The sequence below is a fragment of the Hoplias malabaricus genome, chromosome 4, assembly GCF_029633855.1.
Source record: "Hoplias malabaricus isolate fHopMal1 chromosome 4, fHopMal1.hap1, whole genome shotgun sequence".
In the NCBI taxonomy this organism is placed as follows: domain Eukaryota; kingdom Metazoa; phylum Chordata; class Actinopteri; order Characiformes; family Erythrinidae; genus Hoplias; species Hoplias malabaricus.
This window is the reverse complement of record NC_089803.1, coordinates 27,222,087-27,233,369: the sequence shown is the minus strand read 5'-3', so window position 1 is coordinate 27,233,369 and position 11,283 is coordinate 27,222,087. Positions and strand designations below refer to the sequence as shown.

At 40.6% G+C, this 11,283-nt stretch overlaps 1 protein-coding gene across 2 annotated transcripts in view; it reads left to right on the top strand.

Moving 5' to 3' along the window:
* Nucleotides 1–228: 228 nt before the first annotated feature.
* Nucleotides 229–11,283, top strand: part of furinb (furin (paired basic amino acid cleaving enzyme) b) — a 106,541-nt gene continuing 95,486 nt past the window's right edge. The window contains exons 1-2 of one of the 2 annotated variants that reach the window (XM_066667926.1): nt 229–688; nt 9,483–9,748. In XM_066667926.1, coding sequence (XP_066524023.1) covers nt 9,572–9,748 — 177 coding nt within the window. In that variant the 5' untranslated portion in view covers nt 229–688; nt 9,483–9,571. Of the gene's footprint in view, nt 689–9,482; nt 9,749–11,283 lie in introns of those variants that run through there. The other variant, XM_066667927.1, reaches the window with a different exon arrangement.

Genomic DNA, 11,283 nt, shown 5'->3' with positions numbered 1-11,283 from the left:
ATGAATTATTAGTGTAAAGTTTTGTGTTCGTGTGAGTCCCACCACAGTTATCACACGGTTATATACACTTTGCTTCCGCCAGAACAACATTACGTTGGTCTTCACTCCTGCCCTGAACCCACTAGGTGGTGCTCACAGCTCACACAAGACCACCCGCCCCGCGCCATGACGTACTTCCTTGGATTTGTAGTCGACGGGAGGGCGGATGTGCTCCGGTTTGTAGTCCTCGATTCAGCTGCGAGCTGTTGAGCGTGGCACGGGCGGGGAGTTCAGGGGGAGCTCGGCTCTGTACTGAACCACTGGTTTAACAACACAGTCAGCACACATAGACAAAGAAGGAGGCGGAGAACGGACCCAAGCGGAGGAACAGACACGGGGAAAGTTTCTTCGCTGTGTGTTGTGTGGGGGGGCGATGAGTGAGCACGCGTGCTTGCCGACGTGAGCGGTTGGGGGGGGGGGACTTGGAGTACGACGGCAGCGCGCGAGAGAGTTCGTGGATTTGTTGGTGTGGACACAACAGCGAGAGAAAGCACTGGAAACAGACCGGAGGAGAAGACCAGAAAGAGAGATGTGTGTGTTGTGAATAAAGAGGCGAGAATGAGCAGGACTACTCCAGACACTGCTCTGCTCTGTGGGCAGGGTTAGCGAGCACCGCTCGAGCGGTACACCGCACACAGCAAGAACTGAGGTAATGGACCGAGAAGTTCATTTTTAACCCTTATTTAAACAACAAATAATTCCCAAGCCCAGCATGTTATAGGCAGCAGTTAACTTCGCCACGCTGGAGTCCGGGCTCGGCACACGGTGTTGTTATTGTTGTTATGCCAACGGAGGGAGAGCTCGAGCTCAGAGCTATGGACCGTTAACTGTACTTCTGTCAGAACCTGAGGTTATGCTCTCTGAATATAAGGTTAAAGGGACCAACATTTTATTTTAATAATCTTTTTTTTAAATCGTGTTTTATTATCCAGTGTTTTATTTTAGGTCTCCTATTTAATGTCTTGTTTCTTGTTGAATGTACTTATGGTTGGTATCACCACAAAGTGAGCTGTAGTTCATTCGAGCATGACCCCTCTTCACTTTTTCTGTCCTTTAGAATGAACACTGTGCTTTTGAGACTTATAGTGGTGTTTAACTTACATTTCAAACTCCCTCTAAACAAAGAGAGGGAAATTCAGTTTTCCATGCTATGCTCCTTTTTAATTCAGCTGTATTGGTAAATATTTTGGCTCCTTTTAAAATAAATGTGAGCTAGTTTTAAGTATTTGGCTCTTGTTATGTCTCACATCGTTAGCAATGGGCAGTTTTTGTTGTTTATTTGTCATTGTTCACTAATTATGCAATGACCTTGTTTTTGCATTTATTATCAGCTTCACTCACCGTACAGGGGTGCACCTCGTAGTTCTACAATAACAAACTGTGGTTAATCTGTTGTTAGCCCCCTTTCACTCTGTTCAACAGTGGTCAGGACCCCATAAGATCACCACAGGGCTGGTGTGATTTGGGAGGTGGACCTTTCAGCGCTGCAGTGAAACTGACGTGGTGGTGTGTCGCACTGTTATGAGTGAATCAGAGTTTTTAAAAAGTGATCAGTTAGACCCACCCACCTTCTTGGTTCACCTTACAGATGTAGTATAAGTGGCAGTATCTCATTTGTCTGAACTACTCTCACAAGCACAACACACATTAACACACCACCACCACGTCTATGTCACTGCAGGGCTGAGAATGATCCACCACCCAGATAACAGTGCATTTGGTCCTTACCATTGAAGAACTGGTTGAAAAATGAAGAACAGCAGAGTAAAGTCTGCAGTTTTAGAACAACAAAGTGTGCCTGTATGGGAAGAGTATCGGATAAAACAGACAATGAATGTAGAAACAAGGAGGTGGCTGATAGATATGAGTTCTACAGCCAACAGCAGCTCATTTCAAATACTTGAGTCCTTTTAGTCCTTCCGTGAACCGAGGTCATTCAAATTAGGCTCTTGTCCTGCTCTAGGATTTAAAATTACATAACCCTAAGCTGGCTGCCCCTACCTTTGGCCCTCTTCCTGTGTGTTCATTCTCCTTGGCTGTTTGTGTTTACGGCTGCATTTCTCCACAGCATGAGGAAGAAAGTGAGAACAATAAAAGTTTTCCTGCGGCGCATTTTAAAGAAGCACAGTAATCCGGAGCACAAAAGATAACAACCACTCTGAGTGGTGTTCTAACATCTAATAATAGCAAGCCTTAGTTTAAAGCCATAAGAATAGGTTTCACAACAACAATAAGGTGCCTTCAGCTCTGAATGTGTTAAATAAAAGGCTGAAACACACCTGGGATTAAAACATAAATAACCATAGCTGTATGGGTTAGTCATTCATCAGCTCTGGACCATTTACTCCACAAAATAACACACATCCACTTTGCCATACATCTAGATGAGTTGAATATATTCACACCACCATTTAGCTTGGCTGTATACACACCTTAATCTATTAGGATATTAAGCAGATGCTTTAATCCAGAGAAATGTCTAGGTGTATTTTGTTGTTTAAAGAAAGCCCTAGCTAGTCCAAATGTCTGCCAAACTTCGATTCTGCCAGAATTAATGACCAGTGCTGATACCTAGATCAAACGATAGACCAAGAGCAATATCTGTGCTAAAAAGACCTATCAATAGTGCTGGATAATTTTCATTTAAATGCTTCACAAATGGTTTCTTTTTCACAGCCATTGGAAGTTTGTTCCATTACCTGAGTGTCAGGACAGAGGAGATCCTAGATACTCATCTGTGCATGGGAAAGGGTGGCATTCTGAACTCTTCTTTGTCTTTGATGCTTAAATGAAATTGGATACAGATCCAGTTTTACCATTAAGTATGAGAATGACTGATAATATGTTGATCCCCACCTTTCAAATACCAAGCGTTCTGGATGTTCATTTTATATCTTAATTTATAGTGTTTTCAGTCATAATGCAGGTACTGGCAGCGCTGTCAATCTGTCTGTACACTGATCTTTAGGGGTGCTTTCATTTTTAGTTTCTTGTTTGTTAAGATTGAAAATCGTGTCATCTCTCATTACTGGATGTTTTTGAAATATGTGATTTAACTTAGATAAGTTAAAAAAAAAAAACATTTCAATGCCTTCCACAGAGCAGGCAGAACTGGCCGAATAAACCCTGGAAACTAAAATAAGCAAAAATAAATAAACAAAATAATTACCATGTCATTTCAGCATACAGCTTTATGCTCCCTAGCTGTCCGGATACCTATTTTATATCTTTGACAGTGGTGTCTGTGAAATACAGCACATTAGTAGTTGTCATTTTTGATACAGATTTTAAATTGTGGCACCAAATCCCCAGTGATTAGGCTCCTGTTTTATACCAGATGTAAAGACAGTTAAAAGTCTGTGCAGTGAAGCATTGCTATGAATTATTCTGAATAACTTCGTGCATTCCACTTAATTGTGTTTTTGTTTGGTATTGAGTAAAATGCCCACTTGCATCTGGAGGGTTACCTTGAAGGTCAACTTGAAGATACAGTTTGTAAACGAATGATGGCTTTAATATCTACAGAAAAGCTTTTATAATTCCCAGCAATCAGCTTTGTGTGGTGTGTTTTTTTTTTATATCCATCACTTTTAAGTGGTGACTGCATAGATTCAAGAGGCTGACTGGTTGATATGACTTTCACATATCGCTATTTCGGTTATTATGTGTATACTGAGGTGTCTAACTGCCCGAGGGTTTCACTTCAGTGAATTCGCACATCTCTTCCCTTAAAAAAACCACATAATAGCTTCTGCCAGCTCAACAGAGCCGCATCAGCTGAAGAATCCCATCAGCGTGGAGTATTCATAGCACGCTGCTTGCAATTTGCTGGGAAAAAACTGAAGTGCTTGTAGCTGCTAAGTGCCTTACCTAATATTACTTCTTGTTTTTATTTGTTAGACCTGGCTGACAGCTGAGAAGCTTGATGGTGGTAGAAGGCAAGGAATCGAGATTAAAGTGCTAATCCATTAAGGCCAACAGGCATTTCTCATTAATAGTGTAGCTTATCTTCTTCCCGGCTATCTGCACATCATTTTTTAGCCTTCAGACATACTCTGTGAAACACAGAGTGATCTCCTCATATCAGCTTGTCTTACACACCTACAGTACAGGCGCTACTGATTTATAAATAACTCTTGAAGAAAATAGAAGGCTTTGTAAAGTGAGGTGCTCAAACAGACAGGCGGGTGTGTAGACAGCTGGAAAAGACAAAATAGAACGTCTGAGGTGCGCTTGTACTACAATACAGAGACAGCTTGGATATCTGATGTATTTATGGGAAGAAAGGACAAGAAGCAGAAAAGTAGAAGCCCTTTGTGTGTTCACTCTTGCTCCCATGCAAACCTTAATGAGTCACCATGCTCTACAGGTCTTGACCTGACAAAGCTAACATGGGTCATTTGAAGCCATGTGTGTGTCATGTGCAGTTATTAAGCAGTGATATTCCCCTCTGCAGATTAACAATGGAAGCCTCTGAGCTCGGAGGCTCTCATTTCTCATCGTACTTTGTAATTTCACGTACTTTGTACTTTAAACCATTCACAAATGAAGAGGGATGGTATCGTAACTTAAAATGAATCTTCTACAGCCTTGGTATTGTTTTCTTACGCTCTTTAAACCTGAATTCAGAGCTGTTTGTTGTGTTGAGCAAGCTTTAATTAAATCATATTATTTCAAAGGTAATTTTTTCCTCTTATTTATTGTCTCTAATCATAATATATCAGCTTGGGCTTTCCATATTCTCCCCTTGGATTATATGCACAGACGCTCGGTCGCTGCTAAAACCATGAAGCATAGGTCTGTTTGTTGTTACTCCTTGGCAAAACGGTCTCTTTACACTGGAGACTTGAGCCAGAGCGTCGTATTCTTCAAGATGGAAGTGTTCACAGTTTTAGCTGTCTCACTGCAGTCTGTGTCCTCCTTGTGTTCAGATGGGTCATTAGCTTCCATGCTCCCCTCTGTAGGTTTCAGCTCAGCCTGCATGTTGCTCTCACTGCTGTTTTACATAATTAAAATGAAAAAGCAAAATACAGCCACAAACCAACCAAATTAAACTGATAAAATAACGGAGCTAAAACAGTGCAGCGACACTTAAATATAAAACAACATAATATGCACAAGCAGACAGGTTTCAGCTTGACATTTAACACCCTTATGCTGCTTGTTTATTGCTGTAGCATATATACATTTCAAGTACTTTTTTTTGTTTTGTTTTGTTTTTAAAAGAGATATTCTTAGTTTATAGGAGAAATTCGACATCAAATGTTCAGATGTCAGTCTGGGGATTGCAGCATACATTCAGATCCTGGAAATTGTTTGTCAGATATTCCACAATATTAACACATAATATCAGGTTTCGTCTCACTTTTTACCGACCCTACTTTTTATTGAGTGAAACACTAGATCAGACCTTCCCTGACATCACATTTCACTCAGTGTGTAGTGAGATTAAATATCATAATTAGAAAATGTACATGTTATAATTACTCTGATTGTCTCCACTTGCTTCACTGAGCTACATGAGAAATGCCTCTTGTGTAGTGGCACAATGCTTTTGTTTGCATCAGCAGTAACTGCGACTTCTAAAGGTTAAAGCATGGCTATTGGTAGGAAATAAAAGGTTGAAAACATGAATCTAGCTCGGCTTTTGTTCACCTCAGTATATGATGGTGCTTTATCTGAGTGGAATCACGTTAATGTTAATTAGCATGGCACGAGAGTGTCTTCCTGTCTTTCTAACTGAGTCTTCACTAGAAACGCAGCCTGGTTTTCCAGCTCTGTTCGTAATGCACAGTTACGGGTAGCCTGCTAGATAATAGATCGTTTGGATCATTCCTGTTTGGTGGCAATTATAGCCTTCAGTACACATGATTACCGTCAACACGTTGGCAGTGTTCCAAAGTCTCCTTCTTAGCCCAGTTAGGGTTACACTGTGAACGCACGTAGATTGATTTTCCAGTCTGTTTTTACTCCCTGTGCGATTGTGCTGTGGCTGTAGCTTCCTCATAAAAGCCACGTAAGCTGAATCAGTGTAGATTTTTTCGTTACTGAGAGGGACAAGCAGCCTTGACCGTGCTGAAAGAGCATTTGGGATTGGAGCTCTCCTAGGGCAGCTTTTAACGGGTGAGATGTCAATTTCTGCAGCATTTAATCCTGCTTTAACAATAGATGACATACTGGAATGTTACCTCAACAGTCAACTGGACCAGCTGTCTTTTTTTATTTTTTTTTTTAAAGCTTGTGTTCGAGTAGCATTTTAATGAGGGTGAAAAATGCTCCAGCACTGATATCTGCTGTTCACTTACAGTTGGGTCTTTTCCAGCACCTTTTTCTTAGTACTGGGGAGGCTAAAGTGTCTGCTGCTATCCAGGGCCGAAGCAATAACAGCTTTTTCTTTTTATGAAAAACAGCATATAAGGTGTCTGCATGGCTTTCCTGCTCAATGTGAGGACCAGATAAAACGGCCTTTCTCATGGTGTGCAGCGTTAACCTTCTGATGAATAGCATTTCGGAAAGTTGCATAAGATGATGGAAAAGTTGCATAAGATGAGTTTCATAACTCAGTGTAACATCACTTAAAGTTATTAGCGTTCAGCATCCGGAATAAAATTGGAAGATTTTGCTGTGGATGTTTCAGCACAGTGTATATGAGACTGTGTGTTTGCATATGCTTGTCACCTAGTGTCCCCTGTCAAAGCACACTGGATTTCTTAATACGACACGCTCATTTGTGTCACGGTATTAGCATTCCCTCTCACTCATAACCAGTAATGATATACATTCACGGTGGAGGGACTGGTTTTTCACAGCTCTGAATATAAACACAACCCATACCTGGGGATTCAAAAATGCAAGTGAGAAATGTAATATTCGTAGAGCTAATGGCTATTCAGGTTCCCCCAAAGTCCCCTTTTCTTATCATTTGCATCTCAGTAAATACCGAGGCTGCGTTCACTTGTGTTTACATGAACTCATTGTGGGTTTATTCTGCATTTTGATGAGCTAATGTTCCACAACACATACAACTAGCTAATCAGCCCAGTAAGTAATTATCCTGCAGTACATTTGTCTTGAGCAAACTTGAGCAGTTTGTTCCTCTCTGTGTCTTAAGTGTGTTAACCTTGTGCTAAATAAAGGGGGACATCCGCCATAGCAAACAGCTTCTACATTATTTGCTCCCTACACACCCAGAGAGAATATTAAAAATGGGCTAATGAGCTAAGTGGTCCAATTTAAAGGCATATTAATCTGGACCCAGAGCTACTGTGTTCACAGGGTTGCTTTATGTTGAACTGTGTCATATACCAAAGGGTTCGCCCCATCTGTTACACCAGATGCATACACTCCTGGAATTTGTTTTTGATGAACCAGTTCCAGTAAATATAATCCCAGGTGCTGCATTGTGTTTTACATTTTTCCCTGTTCACACATTTTTGCTTTTATAGCTCTCCCTCTCTCTCTCTCTCTCTCTCTCTCTCTCTCTCTCTCTCTCTCTTTCTCTCTCTCTCTCTCTCTCTCTCTCTCTCTCTTTCTCTCTCTCTCTCTCTCTCTCTCTCTCTCTCTCTCTCTCTCTCTCTTAGATTTCTTTCATTACTCATTGTCCTCAATTTTCTTTTCTCTCACCCTCTTCCTTTGTCTTTTTCTTGCTGTCACTTTTTTTGATATTAGCTTTGCTTTTCTCAATTTTCTCTTTTCTGTTTTATTTTCTACTCTCTTCTCTGTTTCTGTTTCCCTATGTTTTTATTTTTTCTATGTTTTATTTTCTATTCTCTCTCGCATTCTCGCTCCTCTCGATCTCTCTCTCACATGTTCCTTCTCCTGGCAAAGGTTCTTTCAGAGTTTTTCTGACAGGCAGGTAACGTGATTTCGTTTCCAGCTCACTGCACACTGCCAGGCCTTAATGAGCTCCGCCAATGCAGATTTTCAACGTGACGCTTTGTTTGTTTTCTGAGGGTTCCAGTCTTCTGCTTCTGCCGCCATACACTGTGCTAATTCTACCCTACACATATTCAGACATACCTTATTGGCTTGAACCTGTCGTCCAGTCAGATAACGTGTGTTCCACATGCTAAACATTCCTGTTGAGCCTGTTTCTCCTTGATTCTAAGAAAGTTTTATGGATAATTAGTTATGGTTAACGGATCAGGTACATCTGAGTTACACGGGCAATACAAAGTCACAAGAATCTTAATTGAGATTAGTCATAAAGGCTGTGAAAAAAGGAAGCCTCTGGGCTGGCTCTGTTGTTTGAGTTTTGTCCTCTTGTTGAAACTGCGGTCGTTCCATATTCAGCAGGCACAGCCTAGTCTCTGAAGACCTGCTCAAATCTCAGATCAACCCAACTGTATCATGATCCTGCGGGGAGTTTCCCTGAGGCGAGAACAACTTAGGGTGGATAGAAAATGCAGGAACTCTTCGTATTTCTCTTCCTAAAGTAATCTCTGTAGTTTAGTTAGAGCCTTCATGAGTGTGCGCTTATTGCAGCTCTCTCATGGACTCCCAACCATTTAAACAGACAAAACCAACTGCTAAATTATGGATGCTAGATGCTGATGACTCTGTGTTGGGATGCAGCAGCCGTTGTTGTGTTAAGACTGCAGTTAGTCAGGAATTAGGTTACAGTGTTTTTTTATCACAGCTGAGCCATAGAAATGTTAACAGTTCAATTCACAGTAAGTAAATGTAGATTGCAGATTACTGATTATTTTGGTAGTGAAACAAGTGATCAGAAAAAAAATATTAATTTGTAGACTTGCTCTAATGTAAATGATGTTTTATAGTCCCACAAATTGTCAGGTAATCTTTATTATTCATCAAGAAGATAATATTTTTATGAAGAAAAGTCATGTTTAATCTACAAACTCCAGCTCTTGTTTACACTGTCACTGTTTATATCGCTAAAGTATTTTGAAAGATTGTGCTAATCGCCATTGAGCATCTTCTCTGTAAGGTTTATGGATTCTGAGAAGGAACCTTGGGAGGAAAACACTTCCTGATCTTGCTGAATGATATCCGGCTGAAATCTTTCCAGAAAATGTCAAATAAACTTCCCGTGAATCAAAGCTTATCTGAAAGTATGTCCAGATGTCCTTTGCTTCTCCTTGCTTACAAAGTAAATCGGGGCTTGGTAAGGATTCTTTAATGCTTTATCTCTCGTGAGTGTCATTGACTTTGTCTTTTAACGTCTGGCATAGTTTGAGAATTTTTCATGTGCTAGCTTCAGGAACAAACAAGCAAGGTCACATTTGAACTTGCTCAGTCTATCGTTCCTCATAGGTCAGCTTGACCCAGGTGTGGTGCTAAAAGTAGCAAAGCCTCAAAAGAAAAAAATGTTTGTGTGGACGTGGTCCTTCCTGTGGGGGTTATGTACCTATAGGTGCGGCTATATTTGTCCTGCGCTGTTTAATAGAACCTCTGTGGTTCTTTGCCTTTGTCCTCTGTAGGTCTCGGCAGTGGCTGATGTGGTCCAGAGTGGGCAGTGGAGTCTCTCAGCAATAGACCAGAGCATTCAGGACCCCTGCACTGGTCGTTCATGGAGGTCCGCTGGGTCCTGCTGCAGCTCGGGACCAGCCTGCTCCTCCTGAGCGCCGTGGCACAGTCTGCGGAGAGCCGTGGTTTATACACAGACTCCTGGGCCGTTCACATCCATGGAGGGGAAGAAGAGGCCCAGCGCATCGCTCACAAACATAACTTCATCTACCATGGCAATGTGAGTGGGAACCATGCATTATCCAACCAAATTGAAGTGTTTTATGTGGCTGGTTTGAAGTTCTGCAGTGCTTTGAGGTTTCGGTATGAGTGATGCTAGAGCTAGAAGTGGGAAGCATAAACCCACTTCTTATTTAGGGGAAAAAAAATAGAAAGTGAAGTATGAATATTGGTAACTGTGTGTAGTTGTATGTTTTTCATGTGTATTACCTGTGGGATGTAGTACACTTGTGTTAGAAAATAATGTCTTTTTTTTTGTTTAGATTTATTTTCAATTATTTATATAATTTTTGCTTCTGTTAGTGTTATTATTGTAAATGTTTTTAATTATTCATTGTTATGGGAGAGGGAGAGAGAGATACAATAAAATGGATACTTTTTATAAATATACCTATATCCGTAGGAACAGATTTACTACAAGAAGCACTAATTACCAAAATTCTACCAGCACTTAATAGGTAATTTGGTCATTGCTAACTTCTAATTTACTGAGTTTGCTAAGAACATTGGTGGATGTGACTTTCAGATGATAATAATATGACCAGCACATTATGTATATAAGCCAATTTATACAGGTAGGAGAAGGAAAGATTATTTTATTTGTCTCAGGTTTCAACTGTGACTCAAAAGAACAAATTGATGCCTTATTCTCTTAAGGTCTCATGAAGTAAGGCAATAATTATTGAACAAATGTGATTTAATTGCAAAAACAAGACATTATTTCTGCCTAATACTTGACAATGGAGAATGTTAATGTCTTTGCATTTGGAAACTGTGAATTTGTAACATTTGTCTATTTGGGGAACCTTTTAAATATGTGCTGTGCATTTGTAAATACCTGACATTTGTGCCATAACACTCCCATTAATGACAAAAAAAGCACAGTTAAATGAATAGTCAACTGATAGCTTTAGTAACAATGAGAGAACCGTCTAAGGGTGTTACAATATGTGATTTTCACAGTCATTTGAAAGAGCGTTCTTAAACATTTATTTTGCCAGAACCATCTTTTTGAGTCATAATATACACTGATCAACCATAACATTCAGTACTTCCTTGATTCACTGTTCATTCTCCCAGCTTCACTGACTATACAGGAGCACATCAGTTCTACAGTTACGCTGTAGCCCACCTGTTGCTCTGCATACTTAGTTTGCCCTTTTCACCCTGTTCTTCAGTGGTCAGGGTCCCCACAGAACAGGTCTGATGTGGACAAGGATCATTTTTAGTGCTACAGTGACACCGACATGGTGAAGGGCGTAGTTTGTGTGTGTGTGTGTGTGTTGGTACGAGTGGGTATATATTTGGGATATACCCAACGTGTAAGGAGTGTGTGTCTGTGTTTGCCCTGTGAAGGACTGGCGCCCCCTCCAGGGTGTATTCCCACCTTGCTCCCAATGATTCCAGGTAGGCTCTGGACCCACCGCGACCCTGAACTAGATAAGCGGTTACAGATAATGAATGAATGAATGTGTAAGGAATCCACAACTTAAAACAAATTTCAAATTATTTTTGTTTTTCATTTTCTCTTTCTTT